General features: G+C 34.0%; 1 protein-coding gene across 2 annotated transcripts in view; it reads left to right on the top strand.

Annotated features, from left to right (window-relative positions):
- LOC129225855 (homeobox protein unc-4 homolog) overlaps window positions 1-27,036 on the top strand; it is a 204,595-nt gene that overhangs the window by 99,201 nt on the left and 78,358 nt on the right. Inside the window, exon 2 of one of the 2 annotated variants that reach the window (XM_054860377.1) lies at window positions 21,401-21,591. In XM_054860377.1, coding sequence (XP_054716352.1) covers window positions 21,401-21,591 — 191 coding nt within the window. Of the gene's footprint in view, window positions 1-21,379; window positions 21,592-27,036 lie in introns of both variants that reach the window. The other variant, XM_054860376.1, reaches the window with a different exon arrangement.

The raw sequence follows: 27,036 nt of genomic DNA, 5'->3' as shown, positions 1-27,036 counted from the left end.
TGTGATGCAAATGGAAATCGATTTATGCAAAGACCCATCAATACATCCTTCAAAACTTCTCAAATTATGCAATTATGTCAAAAACCCTTTCAGAGCGATACTTTAGTTGATTGATGTCTAATTGATACGACGGACAAATGGATATTTGTTTTTTCCTTCCTCGATTGCCCATTTCGGCGGGGCTATAAATGAATTTCGCATGCATTACCCTACCCCAATTCCTCTGAAATAACAAAATGCAAAATAAAAAACCGCCCCATGTCATTATTTGAATAAATAACAAAGAAACACGGAACATAAAAGCTTCCAATCGATTGGATGGAGAGATGAGATTTAGAAATACGATGTTGGCCAATCAGGATAGCGGAAACGACATGGCGTCATGAGCTTGCCTTTTTTTTTTTGTCAAATCCCACTTCTTCTCTACCCTTAAGTGTACACTTCCTTTTGGAATTTTTTTCCAACCTTCCCCCATTTTTTAAGAGCTTTTTTGTCAGCGATTTCGTTATCTGCTTTATGAATTATTCAATATGGATGAATTGTTTGTGAATACGTTCTCGGTAAATACGCTTTATTTCTTCTTTATTTATTTTCATATTTTCAAAAAGGGAGGGGGCAGAACGAGGGGCAGGGGGGATGAGAAATGTGCATTTTAGAAGAATGGAGAAAGTATGCATTATATCCTCCCTAAGTTGCCATATTCAAGAGAGCGGCATTCTGGGAATTTCGTCGAACAGCACAAAAACAAACACGAAACACTAAACTTAATTAAACCACACATATATAAACTTTTTAAAATTTATAATGCATTTTTTCTGCTGGATTTTTATAGAAAAGTATATTTTATTAAAACAGCGGAATATTCATATCTTTATTCAAGAAATTTTGAGTTTTCAGCCTTGTTCCCTGGAGAAAATAGTCCACAGTGTTCCAGTTCTAATAAGATTTTCCAAGCGAAGTGGTATTGAATTTTGAATGCGTCGTGCCTTATATTACAAGCAACGTATGTGAAGAAAAATATGTTAAGATAAATGCAGTAATGTTCATGGCTTACTTGTAGTATTACGATAGCAATTCTAGACTTATGTGAAGAAGAAAAATACTTTTTGTCAAATCAAGTGGATGAATTTTAAAGTCTGGAGAAAAACAGAAATACATTTTTTTGTCGGGACTGTTGTTTTTTCTTGAAATTTTAGTACACAAAATGTAACTTAAATAAATGAATAAAATTTAGGGTATTTCCTTCGTAATATAATTTTTCCTATGAGAAGTTGAAGATATAGTTTATATACTGTATTATTAATGAATATATACTTTTCAGCTTTTGTTTAGAAACCTGTTACATTATTTAAGAATCGTGAGGGAAATATGAGAATTGTTGTGCTATGTATGTAATATGCATATATATCCTTAATCAATTGCACAAAGAAAAGCATTCAAATGCATCAACATCGACACAGAACATGAATCTGTTGAAATTCACAAGTTTATATGATTGCAAAATTCAGTGATAAATTTAGTTATAAATTCTTCAGCTTTTCATAGAAAGCAGTTCATTATTAAACCATCTTTTGTGTAAATTTGAAAAATTTTGTGCCATGTATATAATGTGCAGATTCATCATAAATTAAGTGCATAAATGTAAACCTTTAAATGCATAAATGTCAAAACTAAACATGAATCTTTTGATATTCAGGAGTCTATAGAATTGCAAAAAATGTGTACTGTAATATTCGGTAGGTTTAGTGAAAATGGTTGTAAATGTCAGTTCACAAATCTTTCACAATCGTTGCTAAATGAGTTTCTGTGTGTGTTTACTTCTTCGGGAGACTCAACGTACTGTAGTAGAGTGGAATTAAAAAAAAAAAAATCAAAATCTGATAAACGATAAGTAATAGTGCAGAAAAGTTACCTTTAGGAGAGAGCTTTTGTCGTGCAAAAGGATTTCAATAACAAAAATTGTCTTGAAGGTCCACTCGTGCCTTGATAGTGACAATTATTGCATGAAATCCCTGGAAAAAGTTATTGATTTCATCAAAAATCAAAGTTTGATAAAATTGATGTAATATCACGTAAGAGTACGCCATGAAAAGTTGATTTGGCTCATTTGTTCGTAGCAAAGTAACTTGGTATAAAGGTAAGAATTTATTGAAAGCTTTTCAGGTGGCGGTTCGAGGCGCCCCGATTGGAGGTCACGGAAGGTCTCTGCGACCTCCTAAAAATTTCCTTATTTGGCAATATTTGTTAGACGATTTGGCAAAATTACCATCATTCGACGAAATTTGGAGTTCCATTCGACAAAGTGTAGAGTTTATTGGCGAAATTATCATAATTCGGCTAAACGTGGAGTTTCATTCGGCAAAATTATCATCATTCGGCTAAACTTGGAGTTCCATTCAACAAAGTTTAGAGTTTCATTGGCAAAATGTTCACCTTTCGGCTAAACTTGGAGTTCCTTTCGGCAAAATTATCATCATTCGGCTAAACTTGGAGTTCCTTTCGCCAAAATTATCAACATTCGGCTAAACTTCGAGTTTCATTCGGCAAATTGAGAACTTCCACCCTCCCAAAAATTTATGTTCCGGGCAAACCTAATCTGTCAGCGTTGTGAAGGCTACGCAGATCCTAATTACAACATTACGACGCTGCCAAGTTAGGTTTGCCCAAACTATAGCTTATTGTAAAATAGTTCAGGTCAAAAAAGCCAAAAACGTTTAAAGCTGACTGAAAAATACGTAATTATCCCTTCAGAGTTCAATAATAAATTATTGATTATGTATTTGTTTGTTTGTAGAAAAAAATGGTCTAAAATTAATTATAAATTGCTTTACTAGATTCTTAGCCTCATTATAACTTCGAAAAATCAATTGTTAACTTCCTGGTACTAAATTAATGTGTACATTTTTGTTTGAAAGGAAAGAAAACAAACTAAAAATTGTTATTATAAACATTTTTGAATGGTTTATCTATTCCAGAATTGCCTTTTAACATCCATTAATGACCCGTATAACATTCAAAACGGTGCTTGCGTTTCATCTAATATTCCCCCCCCCCCCTCCCCTACTAAAATGCAGCCATCACATTGTGATCTTCTCAAATATACATTCGAGATTATAATGGGAAATCTCAAAAATATCGAGAAAACAGCAAAGGCCAGAATGAAATTTCCAACTTTGATGTATTCATTTTTGTCTTTTGAGCTCTAGGTGAATGAAAATGCGATCGTATACCTTCCCAGTGCTTGTATACCGAGGAGAGGACTGTCTTATAAAATATTCCATTTCATGGAAAAGAGGGACAACTATTTGAAAACCTTTAAATATGAAAAAGGTTTTCCTTCAATACCATAAACATGATCCCTTTGAGAATGTTCTACAAATTCCAGCAAATCGAATTTATGCATGTGGGGTGTGGTCGGTGCCATTGTTGAGTTCCATTCTGGAGGAACATGTTTATCATCCCTCGGAATTTATTTGGAACGTATTTTAAAATTTTCTGATTTATTTTAGCAGAGATACGTATGCATATTTTACGAATACCTAAGGAATACTCATACGAAAGTAAAGTATTCCCTTGCTTTAATGCGGTCATTAATCAGAATAATGGATAGGAGTAAGATTCGTGAGAATGATTTTTTCTACCAGTGGGCAGGCAAATGGCAGAAACTTAATTTTTCATATTTTGCAATTTCGTCATTTATTGCACGTTAACTTTATTGTACAAGCTTGCTTATTATTTGGTTTCCTCTAAAAAAAAAAAAAAAAAGCGTTTGATTCCAACATCTCCCTACTGTTAGTATTGAATACAAAACGCGTTTCTTCCACAGCAGACATAGGAAAAAAGCATGGTTTAGCCCCAAGATGGTGGACGTGTCGCTACGTATTCATTAGGAGATCTTTAGAATTCATTAGTTTTTAGGATTCCTTTTTCGTTTACAGGTGTTCATAACGTATTGATTCTTGATTGTGGATTAAAATGGAGTTAATAAGAAACCACAATCAAGAAACAAAACACGCTGTTTCACCATATAGCAGACATAGGAAAAAAGCATGGTTTGGCCCCAAGTTGGTGGACGCGTCGCTACTTATTCAGGGCTTTAGGATTTCTATTTCGTTTATAGATGTCCATAATGTATAAACCCGCCGTCAATGCAAAAACACTAAAAAAAAAAAAAAAAAAAAAAAACATAAAAAAATAGATGTATTCGCATTCATCGATGCGCAAGAAGTATTTTAGAAAACTCGACCATTATTTTAAATAAAGACAAAAAAAAAAAAAAAAAATTCCACACTGTTTATAACTAAGCAGGAGGTTGTAAGCAATATTCGATATTTGTCCAGAACGACACGAAACGTCAATCAAACAGAATTTACAAATTGCAAAACGTTACGGCAGCATGCAAAGAACATGCTATTTGAGGCAGATTATCCTATGATTGTTGGTTCAATCTCCCAAGCTCAGCTCTACCCATGTAAAACAAAGTACATCACGCGATGGTATATTTGGATTACAATAATTTGCCAAGAAAAAAAACGGTTGGTTGAAATATGCTCAAGAATTTGTGGAAGAGTCCTCTTCTGCTCCAAGATTCAAATTTCCAGAGTTTACAAAAATAATGCTTTTTGACTCATAGTATTTTATCATTAGTATCTCATTGCATGTAAGGTATTTCAATGTTTTGCTATTCTTTAATTGAGCATAACAGGTTATAAATTTAACTTTTTGTTTTTGAATTTATTATTGAAATTTGTGTGCTTGCTAACATGAAATGTCGCTTCCTGTGCTATGATTTGCATTATTCACCCGTAAATAAACTGTGTAGGTAGCCACTGAAGTGGAAACTTAAAATAACTAGGTTATTATCTCGATGTAAAAATTTGTCAGACGAGCAAGCAAGGTCTTTTCGTGCTTGTTTATTGAGCTTTAATAGCTTGTATTTGCTTGTTTGCTTGAGTAGAAAATAAATGTTCTTAAAAGGTTAGAAACGTTAAAAGAATTAAAAGAAAGGCTGACTATCTTCATACACGCAATTGAACAAATTTAGTTGAGCAGTTCATTATTATTTTTTAAATTGTGAGTTGATTAAATAAAAGAATTAGATTTATATTTTTAACCCTTTATTGTCGATGAATTGGACAATGTTGTAAAAAAAAAAAAAAAAAAAGTTTGTAGTGACCTTCATAGAGATTTTCTTATTTAATTTTTACTTTCGTCTACATCTTTTTTTTAACAGATTTAAAACCTATTTTTACTGTTTTTTTTAAAATTATTATAATGATATAAAATATAAATTATAATTTATATTATTATTTAATATATTAATCATTATTTATTTAATAATAAAAATGTACAATAAATACCAGATTATGTATAATTATAGTTATATAAAATATTTTAAACTTTTTATTGCAAAAAAAAAAAAAAAGTTTTAAACTCCTAAATTTTTAGATAAACATATTACTAGAAAACTCGGATATTGTATAAGTGAGTTTCAATTTTCGTAGATTTAACACTGCACAATTATTGAGCATTAAGGAAAAAAAGAAACAGAAGAAGGAAGGGGAAAAAATGCCTTTAGTTTAAAGCTCATATCTTTCTCCAAGGCGTCTTCTGTAATTGAAGCGGACCTTAAACATATACGCTGAAGGAGCAAAGCGACCACTTTCTAAAGTGTTCATTACAGGGGGTTTGGAAGGCACGAATTTCGGGGCCTGTCGCCAGTTGATTACTAACTGTTTTCTGTCCCCCCTCTGAGGAGGACGGCCGGCCCGCGGTAGACCCTTCAGAATTCTTTTGATGAAGGTTCCGTAAGTAGAGGGGCCGGTGGTTTGGGAATCTATTATGGGTGGACGCCCATAGCTTTTAGAATTGTGGTAGAGTTCTTTTTTCGTGAGGGCTCGTTAAACTGTACATAAAAAAAAAAAAATCTTGTCTAGATTTCTCTTGTTTGGAACTGTATTGATGTAGAGGAATTAAATCTGTTATTTCGGATGACAGAGCAAAAATATTATGTGTTAGAAAAGGGAGTTGGGTATCTTCTTTATAGACTTCCAATGTCTGTTTAAGATCATTACTGACACACACACACACATACACATTATATATTTATGTATAAATGTATGTATTCAGGAAAAACAAATTATCAAAAATTCACAACTTACCAAGAAATTGCCAAATAAAAAATGTATCAAAATATGAAAAGGGGGAACATCCAAATACCAAATAAATAAAGTGAAGCAAAGACTACCACGTCATCAGGAGGAAGATTAGCCCCTACTTCACTATTTGGTTGTTTCTTACATCGTTAATTTCCTATAACCGACTCTCTGGCTCCGACTCCGACTCCTACTCTCCAAAATGAGTCAGACTCCAACTTTTATTCTTTTACCCCAAAATGAGTCCAACTCTGACTTTTACTCCGCAGCCTTGGCCATAACTTTGAAAATTCATGTTAAACCAGTGCTTATAAACCAGTGCTGAATTAATTTGCAGTTAACGACACTTATAAACGCATTAATATTTTTGATTGCGTTGCACATCGACAATACTCGTTACAGTGCGTGTTAGCACATTTAATGCGTTAATTAATTAATTAATTTGTATCAAACTACTTTGAAGCGCTTCACGTGTTTTTTGCTTGTCATGTGGCATCTCAAATACTCTTTGCATCAAGTGTCTATACACTTGTCACCTGATTCACAGGACTACCGTTAGAGAGAGGCAAACATAGGCGCAATAAAATAGCGGCTTTTAGTTGTCTCCCCCCCCCCCCCCCCCCCCCAAGTGCAGACCTCGGAAATTCTTGAAACTATAATCCTTCTCTCCCCTTAAAAAAAATTTAATTCTATTTTTGATCAGGTGAGGGCAAAAAAGGCGGTTATGTGGCTCTCTCTCGGAAATTTTTGGAAATTGAAGTGCTAAAATTGCAATTTTAAATTATCTTTGGTGACATTTGGAAAGAGCGTACGGGTAGGAGATTATCTTTTAGGGAGGGGAAGTTGCCCTTCCCTGCCCCCTCTGGCTACGCCCATGTTTACTCAACTAATAACTATTACAAAAATCACTTTCTAAGCTTTGTTCATAACAACAGCTTAGGTAAAAAGCCAAACATTTTATAAAAATGGGCTCGCTATGTCGAATATTTTCTGCAATAAAAAATTAGTCTTTCTGAATGTCCGGGAAAAAAGTATGCCCTCGTAATGTTCTTTCATAAAAGAAAAAAAAAATCAATAAAATAATAATGAACTATCGAAAAGGGATTTTCAAATGTATTTTTATTGGAAATTTCTCCCCAACATATGCAAGTTTCACCGTCGGCCGCAGTAATTCACTTCGTGAAACATTAAACGAAATGTCTTGGTATATCATTATCTGGATTCTTGGATAACAAAAACATGTAATTCTATTAATAATGTAGAAAGGTCCTTATTCCTTCGAGCCGAAGATCTCTTAATGATCAAACTTCAATTTAGTATTTTATTTTGCAAGCGGGAAGTTTTCCATCTTTTGATTTAATCTTTTTTCTTCCGTCTCAATTTATGTTATTTTGAACGGAATCGCGTGACTGACATTGTTGTGCACTTAGACCTTCTTCGTCCACTCCCCCTCCCGGCGTTCGATCTGCGGAACGCTCTTCCTGATTAAAGATCATGAAAAATGCAACGAAAGGGGATGGGGAACAAGACTGGGTCATATTTCTGCCGTAAATTGTGCAGAAAACTTCTGAGAAAGGGTTTTCACCCGAAATAAATAAATTCATTTGTTCTGATTTTTCAAAAATAGTTTCAAATACTACTACGATTTCGATTATATATAGCATTGTACATATAATATTTATTTCCTCCATTATTTGTCTTTAACTGCAAACGATTTTTTCACGTGATGAATTTTAACTCCTTATCGAAAATGTTTTATTATTATTTTAAAACAGACGATTTTTAAAACATTTTTAGCATTTTAGTTTCGAAAAACAAGAATCCATAATTTTTACATAAAATTTTTTTTCAGACGATCTTTAAAATATATTTTCATGAGTTTCATTTTTAACGAGCTGATATACGTATGGCTGAAATACGGAAATGCTTATATTCTGCATTTAATTAGGGACATTTTAAATCAAAGATATTCACATAAGTAAAACAAATTAAAAAGGACTTTCCTAAACGTTCTTGCATAATTTCTTCGGAACATCTCTTCTATTCATTAAATGAAATAATATTTAATAAGCAGCGAATTTTTATAATGATTTTTTTTCAGCTATAGTATGTACGAGGGCTATCCAGAAAGTAGATTACGTTTTCGTCTGTGTCCGCTAGGGGCGGGGCTAGCGCGGCCATCTTGGGGTCAAAGCGTTGCGCAGCTCAGTCTGCATCTAGCCGTGCTAGTGAGAGGTTCGTGCTGTGTTCGTTCAGATACTGTGACGGTTTGAAATGTCTGCGTTAATTGAAAATCCCGCGAGCTGCGAGGTGCGCGCAGTAATAAGGTTTCTGACTGCAAAAAACTGTAAACCGATAGAAATCTATCGGCAGCTTTGTGAAGTGTATGGGGACAACATTATCACTGAAGGTGGAGTGCGTCAGTGGGTCATAAGATTTAAAAATGGCCGAACCAATGTTCACGACGAAGATCGAAGTGGGAGACCCAGCATAGTGAACGCCGAACTTCTTGAAAAAGTCGATGCTAAAGTCCGGGAAAATCGAAATTTCACAATAACGGAACTTTCTTTAAGTTTTCCACAAATTTCGCGAAGTTTGGTGCACGAAATCATCAGCGAAAAGCTTGGTTACCACAAGTTTTGTGCAAGATGGATTCCAAAAATCTTGACAGAGGACCACAAAAATCAGCGAATGGCTGCAGCGTTGAACTTTTTGGACGCTTACCATAAGGATGGTGACTTTTTACTCGATCGCATCGTTACTGGTGACGAAACATGGGTGAAACACGTGAACTGTGAAACGAAATTGCAATCAATGCAGTGGGGGCACACAAGTTCTCCCCAAAAACCCAAGAAATGCATGCAAACAATGTCGGCAAGGAAGATCATGGCGACTGTTTTTTGGGACAGAAAAGGTGTGATTTTGGTGGACTTCCTGGAAAGAGGCACTACAATAAACTCTCAAAGGTATTGCCAAACTCTCCAAAAACTCAGAAGAGCAATTCAAAACAAGCGCAGAGGAATGTTGAGCTCTAAGATCTTGTTGTTTCACGACAACGCCCGGCCCCACACGGCAAATGTCACTCGTAAAGTTCTTGAATCTTTTAAGTGGGAGTTGTTTCCTCATCCACCGTACAGTCCCGACCTGGCACCGAGCGACTTCCACCTATTCCCAGCAATGAAGAAGTGGCTGGCTATGCAGCGTTTTGATGACGACGCACAGCTGCAAGAAGAGGTAACGGAGTGGTTGAAGGCGCAGGCGGCCGAATTTTTCGACGAAGGAATTTCCAAGCTCGTACATCGCTACGATAAATGCCTTAATTTGTATGGTGACTATGTCGAAAAGTAGTATTTGAGTGTGGCTTTCATCTGTATATAATAAAAATTTTTTCCTATACTTTGTTTATTTTTTATTCCAAAACGTAATCTACTTTCTGGATAGCCCTCGTACACAGGAAGAAGTTTGTCTGAATGAATTGATAGGAAGTTTATTACTCGCAATGCTTATACCCTGCATTTAATTAGGGACATTTTAAATCAATAATATTCATACCAGTAAAAAAAATTAAAAAGAACTTCCCGAAATGTTCTTGCATAATTTCTTCGCAACATCTCTTCTGTTAATTAAATGAAATAATATTCAATAAGCAGCGAATTTTTATTACAATGCTTTTCAGTTACATTACTTTCACACAAGAAGAAGTTTGTCTGGATGAATTGATAAGAAGATTTTTACTCGCAATTTTTTTGACCCTGCATTTAATTAGAGACAGTTTAAATCAATAATATTCACATCAGTAAAAAAAAAAAGGACTTTCCTAAGCTTTCTTTCATAATTTTTCTGCAATATCTCTTCCATTTATTAAATGATATAACACATAATAAGCAACGAATTTTTATTACGATGCATTTCAGCTATAGTACTTTTACATAGGAAGAAGTTTGTCTGGGTGAATTGATGGAAAGTTTTTACTTGCAATGCTTATAACCTGCATTTAATTAGGGACATTTTAAATCAATAAGTTTCACGCTAGTAAAATAAATAAATAAATAAGAAGGACTTTCCTGAATGTTCTTGAATAATTTCCTCGCAACATATCTTCCATTCAATAATGAAATAACATTTAATAAGCAGCGAATGTTTATTACGATGCTTTTCAGATATCGTACTTTCACACAGGAAGAGGTTTGTCTGGATGAATTGATAGGACATTTTTTTCATTCCAATGCTTATACTCCACATATGATTAGGGACACTTGAAACCAATAATAATCATGAAAGTAAAAAAATTAAAAAGGGATTTCCTAAACAGGTTCTTTTATAATTTCTCCGCAACCTCTCTCTCATTCATTGAATGAAATAATTTCCATTTACGTCAACAAGGCAAAAGATGTTGCCTTGTTCAAAGAAACTGAATAATAGTAACTTCTTCTTATACATATGTATACAGTTTATCTATTTCATTTCTATTGAAGCAGCTGTAACGAAGCAAATGCCAACTCCCCACCATGTTTGCCCCGCAGCTGCGCTATTTAATACAAAAGCAATGCGTCCATTTCAAATTATCCCGTCACCAGACATGCCTAATAACGCATGCAGTGATGACAGAGTGCAATTTATAACCTCTAATTGCTCTGCAGATAGAAATACCATTTTAGCACATGAGATATATATATATATATATATAGATATTTTTTCTTTGCGCTACGATCCCTCCGCGCGTCCTCTTTTCCGTCGTCTTCTACCTTTCTCCATTTTACCAATCTCTGAATAATTTTACAATTACATAAATGTTAATAATCCAGGTTGGGGATTCGTTTTTTAAGTTGCTCGTGGGTTTTTTTTTTCTTCTGTTATTATTGTTTCCCTGGAGCTGTTAATGGTTTTTAGCGGAGAGTGACGCTGTAAATGGCAGTATCGACGACTTTCGGCATTTGGGGAAGCGATTTGCGAAGCTTTGAAAAATGACGCGAGAGTAGATTTGAGAAATCATTAGCGGAACTTTTTTTTTATTCGTTGCTTCTTCTTTGGAGATTTTTTTTTGCTCATGTAAGGAAATGGGCTTGAGGCTGATGGAGCTTTCACTTGTAGTACAGATGTCATAAGATTGATTGGAAATAATTTTTTGGTTGGGTAATTTTTGGCGACCTTGGATATATTGAATGACATTCAGTGCGGAATTTGTTCTGTCGTTATTATCACGTGAGAAACAATTTTTGGAGGTACTCTACAACCTAATTTATCTGGATTAACTGGGACCAAAGGCAATCCGGTAAATCCAGGTAATAAACAAAACAAATTCTTTCATCAGCAGACTAATCTTTTACTGCAGCATAAAAAAAATATAAAAAAAGAAAAAAGAATGCAATGTAACAAAAGTACATAGGATTGTTTCTTACAAACACTTTGTCATTTATAGTTCATCATTGCAGTGGTGTCGGTCTGACGCTCTAAGCACGCCGTGACTGTTAGATTACTGTAATTTACAATAATTTATTGCACGCTCTACACAGCAGTTGTACGTTTAATCAAAATAAGAAGCTAATGTTTGGCGTGCAGCTGACATAAGTTATTATAAAACTCATCAAATTTGATCTGAATTAACCGGAGATCCGGATGAAGGGGAGCCGGATAAACGAGGTTCTACTGTATTTGGTTTTTACGTTACGGCTGGAATTCTGTTTTAAAATTTTAACCTTGGGGCATAATTTACATATCAAATCATTGTCTATAAGGGTTTTCCTTTTGTATCTAACTCTGGCGATCAGAGATTTGGATGACTTAGATATGTAACCTGATTTTGACTTACGTTTGACTTGGAGTCCAAAGATGATCTTAGGTTTTGACCATCACGTAAAATAATTTTTAAAGCTACTTAGGAATCAAAGAGAACAATTCTCAAAATGTAGGATATTTTTGAAAAAGTATAGGTAAAAGAAATATATTAATGTTAGTAACAATCATTAAATTTTTCATACACTATATAAAAAATTGTTTTTGTGTTTCTGATGAATACGGAATTATTATGCACTTCCAACTGGAATTTTCTTTTTTTTTTTTTTTTTTTTGTGATAATAGAGGGAAAAAGAATTGTCCTCTACTAATAAAATAATATTTTGGAAAAGAAACACTTTATTTCAATTCTAAAACGGTATTATGTTCGGATCCTAAAGCATATACATTCGATCCTATTTTAATTCAGATGTAGAGCTATCACTTGCATTTATTTTAAACCATACCTTACATTTAATCTTTTAACCGACTATAGATAAGAATCGAGCTTTGCCGGCACATGATATTCAAAAATTAAGCTAAAACTTGGTAAATGCTACAATTTTGATTATTTTTGATCTTATCCATAGAAATTTTTTACAGACATCGAGCTATACGCCTAAATCGATCTCTGCTTTAGAATTAGCTTTGGAAACTGAGATAGGACTTGGAATCTATTAAAACTTGGACCCTTCATAATTCTTCTTTGACCTTCAGTCTTTGAATCATTAAATTCCGACCTCTGCACCAAGTATTATTTTCGACTTCCAATACAGAGCTTGGAGCTCGCTGTAACTTGGTCTTGCTATCAGTCATTTTTTCAGCCATTGAATTATGAAACGTCGACCTCCTGCACCAAACTCAAACACCACATTCGACCTCTTATCCAGAATTTAAAACCTGCTGTAACTTGACCCTCTTTAACCCATGCCTTGTGTTCAGTCCTTTATTCACCGTCACAGCAATCAAATTTCGACTTCTACACCAAACATTAGGTTTGACCTCTATCCAGAGCTTAAAACCTGCTGTAACTAAGACCTCCTTTAATCTATGCCTTATTGCAACCAGTCAGATATCAAACCGTTGTGTCATAAGCCATAAATAAAATTTGTAACTATGCCAAATATTCAATTTGACCTCTGTCCTAGCTTGGAGTTTAATTTTGAATCAAATTGAGTTCTGCATTTGAGCAATATTGAAGTTTTGGTATTTAAGCATGAATTTGAAATTAATATTTGAAATAAAGTTTTAATTAATTCTTTGAATTTTAATTCGATGAACTAAAATATGAATGACAGTTTATCTTGCGATATTTTACACGATGAAATCATACATTTTAACTGAGGGTATTATCATTCCATTTGTTTCTAAATTTGCCTTTTTTAAAAACTTTTACTGATTTAACTGTAAACTTACTGGTGTTAAGCTCCTTATTCTGAGGGAACGTTCCAAAAAAATTGGGATTCTTATTCTTAGTTTTAAAATCAAGTACCTTTTGAATCAGGTCACTTTTAAGGGCTCATAGTGTGTCAAATTGCAATTTTCAACTGAAAAAAAAAGGTATTTTAGATGTAGTTTTCCAACATTAAACTATTTATAATTTTTTGTTGAAGTAATGCATCTGAAACACAAGTTACAAATCATAAAAAGTGAGGAAAAAGTAAATACATTTTTGTAAACTTTTCCCAGAAATTAAACATTTCTTTTTGTGACTAATATCAGAAACTAAGGCATTTTTAATTACTTTGAATTATTTGTTTTTCCAAGTTCCTCAACTACTCGGCCTGTTAATAAATCTTAATTAAACATTTTACGGGTTGCGTTTCGTAATATTTGCAAGTCGTCATTTATTAACTCCAACTTTAATCAAAGATCCTCATTTCAAAACAAAATTTATCCAAGTGAAAGGGACTTCTCATAATAATTAGTAAGTTCTTAGACGGTGGAATGAACCGTTTTTAATGCGGCATTAAAAAAGAATATCACTGCCCATTCTGGGTAATTACAAATATTTACAAGTAATTACAAAATCTGATACACGCGCTCTAAGTTGCAGAAGATGCGAATTTAAATCACCTAATTAATGGGAAATGAAAAAAAGAAACAGCACTCCTCGGGTAGAAGACAATGGAAAGAAGCGACCTGGGAGAAAAAAACGTCGTATGCAATTAACTCGGTAAAAATGCGAGGAAAAAAAAAAAAAAAAAAAAAAACTCGGAGAGTCACGTATAACAATAATAATAAAACCAAATGCTCCGGCATTTTCAGCTACTTATTTATTAGGTATTTTTTTGCTCCTACTGCGACAAATGGCTGGAATATAAATGCACCATTTTTGCCTCTCACTGCGCGAAGTGTGACAGCTTTTTCTGTGAGTTCTTTTTTCGTTTTCACCCCACTTTGAAGAAAAGGAAAGAAGAAAAAAAAAAGGGGGGGGGGATCCGTAGTTTATAACGTACAAATTACGTTGCGATGAAATATTTGTGTCATGCAAATTAAAGTGAAGACTGAATTTTTTATGGATGTTTTTTTCCCGTCTTTTACCCCTTCGCATTTTCACCTTTTTTCGTGTTAACGTCATTACGTATTCATTTTTTTTCTCTCTCCCCCAGTATATGCGTCTCTGCCTGTTGTCGTGTTTTCGTTTTATTGTTATTATTGAAGGGTCTCCAGTTTTTAGGCAGGGGGCGTCTTTTATTTAATATTTTTGTCTTCGAATATTTTTTTTATTCTTTTAACGAGTTGGAAAATGGAAAAAGAAATATCAGTCATATACCTTCCATTTATTTTTTAAATTCTGTAATGGAGAACAAATTTCATACTTCAACATAGGTTTCAAGTGTGAAATAAATCATTTCATTTTCGCATTTTCACGATTAAAGTTAGAAATAAGTATGCCAAATAGCACAGATTGCAGATTACACGCAGTTGCGTGTTTGCAGACACGTGTTTCGGCGCTGCAAGGAACGCATTTTTCAATGTAAAAGTAATGAGCTTATGGATGAACGGATGTCTTTTTGATCTTTAATTTCTTCTATTTGACGTCATTTCTTATTTTACTGTTTATACACAAAAGTATTTCTTTAACTTATTTTCAAGATTGTTCGAGTTTTACAATGTATATTATATGCTTGTTTTCTATTGCTTCCCTATTCAGGAATTTAAAAATTTGAATCGAAGTGATGTCTTCTTTAAACAAAATCTTAACAAAAGAAATTCATAATGTGTTTTATCATCCTTTGAACAAGTATTTTAATTCCCAGAACTTAACAATCCATTAATTATCCATAAATTCTATTAACAATGAGTGTAAACTGCAAACTTTAGATAAAGATATACTTTTATTGGCTGTTGAAACTTTCCGTAATTAAAAATAATTCTGATTTCCTGCCTGAAAATCATAAACTCTGATGTAGCTACTGAAGATTTTACAGTGTATGAATCTTCAAAGAAAAGTTTACCGGGCGGGTTTTTCCTTTAAAGAATATTTTAGTATTTTTGACTCTTTCTAGACTACAGAGATGTGTGAACAATCTTTGACTGACGTTATTTAATCATTTCTGTGGTGCAAGAACTTAAACAAAATTTCCTCTTTTTCGAAGTGATATAAAGTGAAAACTAGTAAATAAAAGCCCTTGCAATTAATAAGCATTCCTCGATTGCTCAAAAAAAAAAAAAAAGATATATGTTTTTTGATTGGTCCTGTAGCAGAGTAAGAACTCAAACAAAAATTATTCTGTTTCGGAAGGATCTAGATAAGAAAACTCAATAAATAAAAAGAGACCCTTACATCAACTTCATTCAACCGATAACAATAAGCAGTCTTTGATTGTTCAAAAAAAAAAAAAAAAAAAAAAAAAAAATCCTGATTACTGTGGAGTAAGAGCCCAAACAAAAATTGAAAACGTCCCTCCAAGAAAATAAAGCGTGGACTTGGTCCATTTTGTCTCGGAGCGGGGCAAAAATCTTTTACCTTTTCCATTATTTTTCATCAGATGAACTGGAAGTGGGAAAATGTGTCGACGGCTGTTAGGATGACGAGATCAATCGGGGGAGCGAGGGAAGGATCCGTCACACAAGAGATAACCGGACAAGACGACCCCCGGAAATGTCCTTTGCGACTCGCCCAGCAAGGTTACCGTCGCCAATGGACAGTAACCCGTCGCCAAATTTTGGGAGCGCTTATCAAGCAATACTATTTGTGTCAGGAGTTTTTTTAATCCTGTACCTAGGAGGTACAGGGCACTATGTCTGTTTAAAAATGATAATAATAAAAGAAATATATTTAGACACCCCCCCCCCCGAGATTTAAGCAACATCTTACTCAACTTTTTATCCTCGATTCAGAGGTATCAGGAGAGCCCCGAACCTAAATTTTTGGGCGGGTGAAAACTCTCAATTTTCCGAATTGAACTCTAAATTTTGCCGAATGGAACTCCAAACTTTGCCGAATGGAACTCCAAACTTTGCCGCATGGAACTCCAAACTTTGCCGCATGGAACTCCCAACTTTGCCGAATGGAACTCCCAACTTTGCCGAATGGAACTCCAAACATTGCCGAATGGAACTCCAAACTTTGCCGAATGGAACTCCAAACTTTGCCGAATGGAACTCCAAACTTTGCCGAATGGAACTCCAAACTTTGCCGAATGGAACTCCAAACTTTGCCGAATTGAACTCTAAATTTTGCCGAATGGAACTCCAAACTTTGCCGAATGGAACTCCAAACTTTGCCGAATGGAACTCCAAACTTTGCCGAATGGAACTCCAAACTTTGCCGAATGGAACTCCAAACTTTGCCGAATGATAATAATTTTGCCAACACAAAAGAAAAACTTGAAACACATCTCCTAGCTAACTTTGTTTTTGTGACAGTGCCCTCTAGGTATTGAGAAGCGGAAGAAGTAGAATATAAAACTATGAATAATGTTTGTTCAAATGTTTATAGTAAATTCTTACAACAAAAACAATAATTTTGATTAGCTGTTAAACTACTAGTTTAACTACTAGTTCCGTTTTCTCGTAGTTCGTTAATGTATTTTATAATGAAACTTTTTGAAAGCGTTATTTTTCATTTTTTGCTGATGAAGTTGTAATTTCTAATAAAAGTGGAAAATTATCATATTTCTCAAACATGAGGCAAAGTGGAAATTAAAATATTTTTTAATAAAATAGTTTTTATTTGATTTATTATAGGACATGTTTTCTTCTAATTGAATAAACAAGTGCATTAATGAATTGAATAACTGTATGAATGAATTAGTGGATGTATTGCATAAATGAATGGGTAAATGAGAAATAATTAATGAATGAATGAACCAATGAAGAGATTGAAGAATTAATAATTGAAATGAATAAATAAATGAAACAAACTATTCCATCTTACTTGGCACGAACGTAACAAATTGTACTACTTATTTTATAATGAAACATGTCTAATATTGAATGAATACTGCACTGAACATCATCAGTGACTTTCAAAGAATGTTTGAAATGCTAATTAAAAGAATACTTTATTCTTTTATAATAACAAAAAATAATTTTGATCTAACCACAAAATACTACAATATCAAAATCAAATTTTGAAAGTGGCTTCTATTATCGAGTATGATTTTCAGTCGAAACTGACTGTTGTAAGAACTTAGGTTTCTGACTGGATTTAACAACATGTTTGACAACGTAATCAAAATATTGTCTATTGTTGACGCGTCTGCAGTATTGCTCATGCGTATAGTACGGAAAGTTGTAGAATCATTAGTTTCTTTTGCAGTTCACATTGCAAAGATTAAATAAAAGCTGCAGACGTCAGTTTCGTCAGCAATGTTCGTTACTAAGTCAAAATGAAATCTGAAGACATACTATTCGTCTAAAAATTTCACTTACCGACACTTAAAATGAAGTTTTATTTTTTTTTTTTAAGTAACCTTGCTTTTACCAAAATATGAACTTTAATTTTGAGTATATTGTTTGTAAATCACATGTATTTTATGAGATTTGCTGGTGGTCTCATAATATGGAAGAAAGTTGTATACATTATTTTTGTCTCCAATTCATACTGCGATGTTTAAATAAAAACTGCTGATGTGAACTTCGTCAACAATTTTCAATACTAATCCAAAACAAAAATTGAAAAGGTGGTATTCGTATAAAAATTTCATTTACAGACATTTAAAAAAATATTTGATTTACAATACTTTAAGCATTCATTTTCAAAAAATATACACTTTAATTTCAAGTTTGTAGTTTGTAAATTACATTACAAATTTTGTGAGATTTTCTGGCTGTCATAGAATTTAAGAAATCAAAGATAATGTAGAAAAAAAAATTGTTATTTGAGGATGGAAAAAAATTCCGATTGGGTTTCGCCAAAATGAGCAAAAATGCAGCCAATATAGGCCCCTAGTTTCACTCCGGGGATAAAATCAAACTGACCCTAAGTCTATCTTCCTCATTCTATTTCTTTCGGGAACTGCAAATGATTACCAGAACCAAATAGAAGTAATCAAACCCGAGAACGGGAAACGGAAAAGACGGACGGACAGGCAAGAGAATACATATGAGATCGGGAAGATGGTGGAAAAGGTTAACAGAAAGAGAGAGAGAGAAAGGAAAAAAAAGAAGTAATGATAGAACAGATCTGATTGGACAACCATCAAATCTCTTTTCTACCGAGTTAAGGTGTGGGTGTAATACAGTCTCAAAAAGGAGAAAAAATATTCCCTTTTTTCTCGCCCATTTGGATAGCAGGGTTTGGGGAGAATAAAAAAAGAGGTGCTTCTGCTTGAATCCCCCTCTTTTTTCGCCCCCTCTTCGACTGGGTTTTCTTGCGGAATTGTGCTCTCCGTAATGAAATCTGGATTTAGGAGAGAATTTATCTGGGAGTTTTGGGTTTCTTTGAGAGAGAAAGAGTGAAAAAAGGACGGGTTAAATTCCGGGAGAAAATTGTTTGATCGAAAGCGATCGTTGGAATTGTTGGTGTTGTCTGAAGTGTTGTTTTGTTTTGAGAGAAATTAAGTTAGCAGTAAGGGGAATACGGTGGGAGAGGGGAGAAAATTAAATCATTAAGCAAACGCTAGTTTAAACGATGCCAGAACACTATGCTGGACAATAGACCAAAAAGCAGGTCTGCGAATTCTGAGCCGGTAACCTCCTTGTGATGACTTTTTTATGCAAAGCGTATTTTATAAGAACTGTCTTGTATTATCACGGTTTATTGACTTTCTTGCGATGAATTTCCAATGTTATAGTGCAGTCATCGACAATGTTCCTATACATAGTATGTTTTTGAGTAATGACATTTTTTATGTGTCGTCCGTTTTATTTCGTACGTATTTCTTACGTACAGAATATTTTATAACTTTTTAGTAATAATTTATCTTCAACTATGGCCCACTTTTTAGCTCTAAACTATAAGTTTTACCATGCAGGAGTCAGCATGGCTAGAATTAGAAGCAGGCGTGTGCACAGAAATTTTGGGGCCCGTCACAAATGACTTTTCCGGGCTCCCCTTCATATTGTTTAATCCTATATTTCACGCCTAGTTTTAAAAATATTGTACTCCCTTCAGGCCCGGGCCAACAGGTGTCCCTTCTCCCGCCGCCTGTGCACGCTCCTATTTGGAGGTCAAAAAAGTCTCCGGTTAAGGTACCAAAATGAGCGTCAGCTCCAGTCCAGCTCGAGGTTCCAACCAACCTCGGGGGCTCGAGGTTTGGACTGTATCCCTTAATAAATGTGAAAACTTAAAGCATCGCGGTGAATAACCGTTGACCATATCATCGCTCTCTTTTCGTCTAATGACTTTAGGTATGCATCGTATGAAGTAATTTTCTTCAATGTAGTACTTTTTTAGTAAAAAAACTTTTTGTTTCACATTGAATAATACTTAAGAAACTTTAACTTACCTGCATTGCAATCATTGTAACTTATCTATAGGATACAGATAAAATACTTACCTTTGTGAAATAAGTTACAAATTCATAAAAACGTAAAAATTATAAAAATAGCAACTAGAAATTGCAGACACTTGTTTCTAAGTTACAAAGAACCCTTTTTTTTCTGCATTGAATATGGGGTTACTTGTAAACCTGAAACACCTATCTGCATTTTCTAATGGCTATGTGTGCACTTGTATAACTTTGTTACGGGTTTGTAATTCGTTGCGTAATTAATAAGTTTGTAATGCGTAGCAATGTTTAAATTGCATTTTCTACACAATAATATTTTTCTGTAACATGGTACATTTAGCAGTGTATATACAGAGCATGGTGTTTACAAAGTCTTTCACTGACGATGAAAATTTATTTTAAAAAACTATTAAAGATTCGTATATAATTTCTTTTTTATTTTGGTTTGTCACTGGCACAATATTAGCTTAAGTGATGCAGGTGGTGTTAACATCAAAAATTGAAAATGAAAAAAAAAAAAAAAAAAAAAAACTCAGTCTATTCTTTTACCTCAAAAGCGGTCCGACTCCGCAACCCTGCTCATAGCTACTATAGTGTATTATCCAGGGTTGGTGGCGCAGTATAGCTCTCAAGGGCTCTTGCGTCAAACCAACCAACCAACCAACGAACCAGGGTTGGCAAAAATTCGGGTTTTTTAAAAAAGCACATGGACCCACGGTTTTTTTTTTTTTTTTTTTTTTTTGTATTTTTTTAAATAAAACCAAAAAAACCCAACTAAAGCTGGGATTTTTTAAGAGATGTGGGGGTTTATTTGTCTTTTTTTAGGGAAACTGTGGGGTACTTGTAGCATAGTTCTCTTTTCTGTCCGACCGTATGTAAAACCTGTTAATTTCTAAAAAATATACCTTGTTTATTCGAGATTTGTGACGTGTTGGTTTGCAGAAAATAATTCACATGAAAGCCTTTTAGATAGAATAGTTTCCTCTGTATAATCTACAAATATTGGGAAAATCAGACGGGACAGGACTTAGTCAAGATAATTTGAGTTATTTATTGACCAGTTAAAGAAAAAGTTAAATATATTTATTTAAAATCTTTGAAGTATTTTTTAATGCCGTTAAGAGTTAAGAAATACTATTAAAGTTCAAAATTCATTTTTTATGTCCATTGTCTGTGTTGAAGAACAAATAAAAAAGAAGTTTAAATTGTAAAAGTATTTAAATGAATTAATTTTTTAAAAAACTTCTCAGAAAATTTTAAAAAACCCAAAAGTGGGCTAAATAATGGGTTTTTTAAAAGGGTTTTTTCAAAAAAATCCATTGGGTCCAATCCGGCCAACCCTGGTATTATCGTTATGACAAAAACTTTTTGAGATAAAAACCAAAATAAAAGAACAATGCTTAAATCTGAAACATTTTTCTTTTTGAATGAATTTTCTTTATCCGTCTAAGACTTTATAAACATCCTGTTTAATTTAGTGACTTTATGATTTTTGTTTTCATGTGACCTCCATTTTATGTGACATTTTTTGTTTTGCACGCACTATAGGCGCTGTTTTCTTCTCTTCAGGCGATTCCGACTGCGAGAACGATGCCAGCTCGACGAGTGGGAGTCAGGGCAAGAGGCGCCGGACGCGGACCAACTTCAACGGCTGGCAGTTGGAGGAGTTGGAGAAGGCGTTCGAGGCCTCGCACTACCCGGACGTCTTCATGAGGGAAGCCCTGGCGATGAGGCTGGACCTTGTCGAATCCAGAGTACAGGTGGGTGAAATACCTCTCGTGGATAGTATTTTTTGCCTTAGGCTGGCTCGAAATAAGGCCTGATACGAACTACTCTGGGTAACAAATGCAAACATATGGAAGACATCCGTTATCTATAATTTACCAAAAAGAAGCAATTAAATAATAGGTGTGTCTTAGAATTTATTACATATCAATAATAAAATATTCGTGACAGCATTTAATAAATTGCGCCTCCAATGAAACATGGTCATAACTCAAAAGAAAATAAATAAAATACGATAAATATGTAAATAATTAAATTAGCAAGTAAATAAATAAATAAGTAAATAAAAAATAAATAAGTAATTAAAAAATAAATAAATAAAAAATAAATAAGTAAATAAAAAAATAAATGAATAAAAAATAAATAAAAATAAATAAAATAAAAATGGCAGTAAATTCAGAATTAAATGTGTTTTACTGAATTCGTGGTGTTGTCAAGCCATGTCTTTATTTGCTTTTACTTATAAGTGGTTCGAAATAATTCAAATGATATTCGTAATTAGATTTTCGAATAATTTTATAATTATTCCCCAGAATTATACATGTATTTAAAAACATTAACACCCCAAAATGATAATAACAATCCAAAACGTTATTTATCGACAGATAATTATAATGAAACGAAACTAGCCTTTGAAATTATGGTTTAGAGCTTTGAATGCCTTCCCTGGAGCAAGTAGTCGATTCTGAGTTGTCTCCTTCTTGCACTGGAAGTGCAAAATGCATGTGCAACTGCGCTAGGTTATTTAAATATGTGGTTTTGTATTTATTGGGCTTCTAAAACTTAAAGACTCAGAACCGTAACTCAAGTGCGTGAGAGGGGGGGGGGGGGTAGGAATAACTCTCCTATCAAATCTTGCTAATATTTGCGCTTTTTTAACCCAAAATGGCGCTTAGGGCCTGGTAACGACTACCTGAATTAACAATTGCAATGAAACAAAATAAAGGAAACAAAGGGAAAGACGTAGTTGTGGACTTAAACAAACAGAAAAAACGAAGCATCGACTTAGTGATAGTATATAGTACATTGACGCAATATATCGGCAACTGCTGAAAGTCATTTCAATAAGTAATGAAAAAAAATATTTATAGGATTTGGGAATCCTTAAATTTGAAAGCATCAATGTCTTGGTTTCAGAAGTTTGAGGTGTGGGGTAATCAGGTCTTTTGGATCCTTTTCCAAAATCATTCATTTTTTAGAAAAAAAAAAAAAAAAAGAACTGAATTAAAGAAATCCCTGCATTATATGTTGAAGATATTTCTAGCAATTTAAGTCATTTGAATTTACTCTTTAACTGTCAAGATTTTCACTGTAAATAATAGAATTTCTATACTAATCATAAGAATGTTCTTCGAATTATTGTTTGAGTTTTGTCCTCAAATTTGACAAGTTTCGCCATTTTAGCAGTTTCTTTATTTAGTAGGTTCGCTCCTTAGTCATTGGAGTTTTTTTCTTAGTCATTAGCGTTGTTCCCTTAATTATTATGAATTTCTGTTTAATTACTAAACTTTTTAAGCTACTAATAAGGTTTTCTCCTCAGTTGTTTTAATTTTCAACTTTGCACTTGGAACTTAAATACTTAGGCGACAAACTGGTTCCAAATTCATTATTATTTTGCTCTAGCCATTAGCATATTCTCTTCTGTTTATTTTTTCCTATAAGTCACTAACTTTTTTACTCTTCATTAAAATCTTCCCTCATTTATCAGCAAAATAACTTAATGACTAAAAAACTTTCGATGGGTAAGGAACACGCTCCAATAGTTTCGAATTCAATAGCTCGTTCCTTACTCAGCGGAAGTTTTTTAGTCATTAAATTATTTTGCAGGTAATTTCATATTATTGGGAAAATGCTGTTATTATTCACGCTGCGTCCCATGGACACCGTTATGGTTATTTATAAATGCGGGCGTGTTAACATCATGTCGATTAAAAAACTAAGAAAGATGGAAACAACGGCTACTAGCCCACGAATTTTTTTAAATGTTGCTTCATCTCAGCACTTACATCTTTATGCATTGTTTAAGAGGTTTCTCGTAACCTGAAACACGTGTTTGCAATTTGTGTTGCCTGTCTCTCTCTCTCTTTCGTTCTCTTTTTAAGAACTTCTTCGGACATTCCAGACAATTTTTGGTAGGGATAAAATCTTGATTTCGCGTCACCGACATGCTAATGTTTCGTGGAGAGAAATAAACATGAATAATAGTAATTGTAAAGTTAAGTGTTACTACAGTTAACAAATTAGTTTCAATAATAAAGCTCAAAGTCTCTCTGTCTGGATGTCTGGATCTCTGTGACGCGCACAGCGCCTAAACCGTTCGGCCGATTTTCATGAAATTGGTAAAGTTAATTTGTAGCATGGGAGTGTGCACCTCGAAGCGATTTTTCGAAAATTCGATTTTTTTCTCTTTCTATTTTAATTTTAAGAACATTTTCCCGAGCAAAATTATCATAAGATGGATGAGTAAATTACCAAGTCATCACAACGTGGAACCGTAACATGGGTAAGCCAATTGACGAGAAATTCATCATACACTATTTGTAAACATACAGGCGAACCAAAAGACCTTTTAATTTTCTACTACGAGCAAAGCCGTGCGGGTACAACTAGTTTGTTAATAAATAATTTATGAATTAATAACCACTTCTATCAAAGATAAAATCATTTATATCAGTAGTAGAAGTTTTAAGCTTTCAATTATGTCGACAAGTCCACATGCCTGCCTGTCTTGTTTTTTTAACGTTTCATCGCAAAAATAAATATTTTAACCTCTAACTATCTGGTAAATAATCCGAGAATGACTGTTCCCAATGAGTTCAGATTATGGGAGGTGGTAGGTTTTATTTGCGAATTGCAGCTTACGCTAAACACCACCATCGCAAATTTGGTTTCTCGGCTTTTCCTGAAACGATTTCTGACAAAGTCCAACGATAGGTAAAGATTCTCCTCAAACTGTCCGTCTTTCAGCATCTGTTAATAAAACCTTGACAGCTCGAAGTTTAAATCACATTTCGACTGGAGCACACTTTCACCTACACGGGCTGCTTTGACCTTATAAGGACAGAAGAAGGTGCGAAAATTCTTCCATAATCAAAAAGTAGGCGGATCATCTACGCTTGATTAACACTGTAACCTCTGTTGGCAAGGCAAGCAGAGGGGGGTTTTCGAACAGAAAGAAAAATAGGATGGCATTCGAAGAGGACAGGTAGAGTGTTCTTTTTTTTTTTTTTTTGACACACGCCGATTGACACATCAGGTGATCACTGCAGGGTGCTCCCGAGCTCCTCCCAACCACTGTTGAAGGCAAAAAAGTGAAGATTGAAATGGCTGTTTATTGAACGTGTTTGCAGTGTGAGTTGGGTTAAATCATCCAGCGGGTAATCTGCCTAGGGCCAGGTAAATGTTTCGATGTTTTTTCGCTCAGGTAATAATATTCATCATTTTGGTTTCGCCTTACTTGTTGAATATTAAAAAAGAGAGTAATTTATGGAATTGGTTTTGTCATAGACGTAATGATGAACGTTAATTCTCCCATGGACTGTGAAGGAGACAGATGCTTCTGTGAAATATTGAGCTAATAAGAAATATGCTCGTGTTAATGTGCAATGCAATTGCAAACCCTTTATGCAATGACAGCTATCAAATATTTATTATGTGGTGTTTCCCAGCCTCCCCCCCCCTCCAGAAACGATTTGGGTTGGGCTTCAGCAGTGCCACAGCATCCCTCTGAGGCACTGCGTTAGTTTTTTCGTTGCTCATATCAAAAGGTACAGAAATTGGTTTTCACTGTAAAAGGTAAAACTAATACAAGTTTGCCCCAAATATCAGAGTTAAAATTAAATTACACGTTGTAGTCATGATGATCAGATTCGCTGGATTGCTGGAGTCATAATGTTTAATTGAAAAGATGACTTGTTGGTTAAATTTGAAAACTGTTAAATTTTTAGCAAAACATGTCCAGTGCTGCCAATAACAGTGGAAAAAAAATCACTTTCTCTCTCTCCCTCTCTCAATCTCTTTTTTTCTTTCTAATGGTGCTGTGTATTGGTTCCTCACCGTTTTCAGACGTAGTTTATTTCCGAGGGACTGCCTTCTTTTAAGTGACACTGCTATATCAGGGGAAAGTCCCTCCACACGAGAATTTTGACTCCCAGTTTCTCACCTATTGGAGAATACTTGGACTCTTACGGTGCGAAATTGCACTAGGATTTTTATTAAACCCTGATTATTCAAGCCAAATGCATACTCAAAGGATCTTTAGCGTGTCCATACACTGTTAAAACTGTGGGTTGCACATGGCACCTATGTGGGAGAAATGCTTGTCGCACCAGCAGAACTCCATTAAGCGTGCCATAGTGAGCCAAAATAGCACCCTTAATGGGGCGTTGCTCGTGTGACAAGCATTTCATCCCAAATGTGCCACATGCAACCCGCAGTTTTAACAATGTACTACATGAATTTTCTGCACCTTGAAAATCTACCGGCTGGAGGATGGGTTTGAAACCTCAACCTTGGTCATAAAAAACCAGCACCATCCTGTTGGCAAAGAAAAAAAAAGAAGAAGAAGAAACTTGGCGGAGTCTAACTTGAAGCTCGGGATTTTTTTTTTTTTTTCTGGTTTACACTTGGTAATGTTAAAATATGTTTGGAAGTGGGAAGGTAATTGATTGCACTCAGCAAAAGTTTTATATGAATCTACTTGAAACAAAAAAGGATCTCGCAGTTTATTTTTCTTTCAAGAAAATCTTCCATCATAATCATATCAAACCGATCGTTTTTTTTTTTTCGGAAAATTCATAAAAATAAACGTTTACAATTTACCAAAATACATGGTTTTATACTGATGGAGAACTCAAAGAGCTATGAATCAAACGAAAAGTTAATCATAGTTAATAATACAAAGCTGCTAAATGGATAATAATTAATACATTTCCTTACAAACGTGCTAACCGTAACGGCAATTAATACACTTGTTCTTAGCCTTTACATAAAAATGCGATTTGTTATGCTATGAGCTTGATAAATGCTCTTTGCATAAAAAGCAATTATAGTTATTAAGTAAACTTGTTATAAACACAATTCATTGCTCTGTAAAAGAAGAAATCAGATCCAAGAAAAATCGGAATACTGGTTTACTTTTGCTGATGAAAAATCAATGCTAATGACAGTAAGTAGCCGTTTTTATCAGATAAGCTTTTCTATTCTAAAGAAAGTTGCTGATCATAACTATTGAAATGTAATAATCAAAACTACGGGAATTTATTTGGGATGATTATGTTTTTATCATTATAAAAATGAATATTGTAAATGAATGGCTTATGCATACTTTCATTGAAATTCGAACAAAAGTGCGCATCTTTACAGTTAAACTCAGCAGAAAAATTATTATAATTATGTAGTAAAGTAATACAAAATTACTT

Source organism: Uloborus diversus, chromosome 7 (genome assembly GCF_026930045.1).
Source record: "Uloborus diversus isolate 005 chromosome 7, Udiv.v.3.1, whole genome shotgun sequence".
Classification (NCBI taxonomy): domain Eukaryota; kingdom Metazoa; phylum Arthropoda; class Arachnida; order Araneae; family Uloboridae; genus Uloborus; species Uloborus diversus.
The sequence above is the reverse complement of the archived record's forward strand: the minus strand, read 5'-3'. Positions and strand labels throughout refer to the sequence as shown.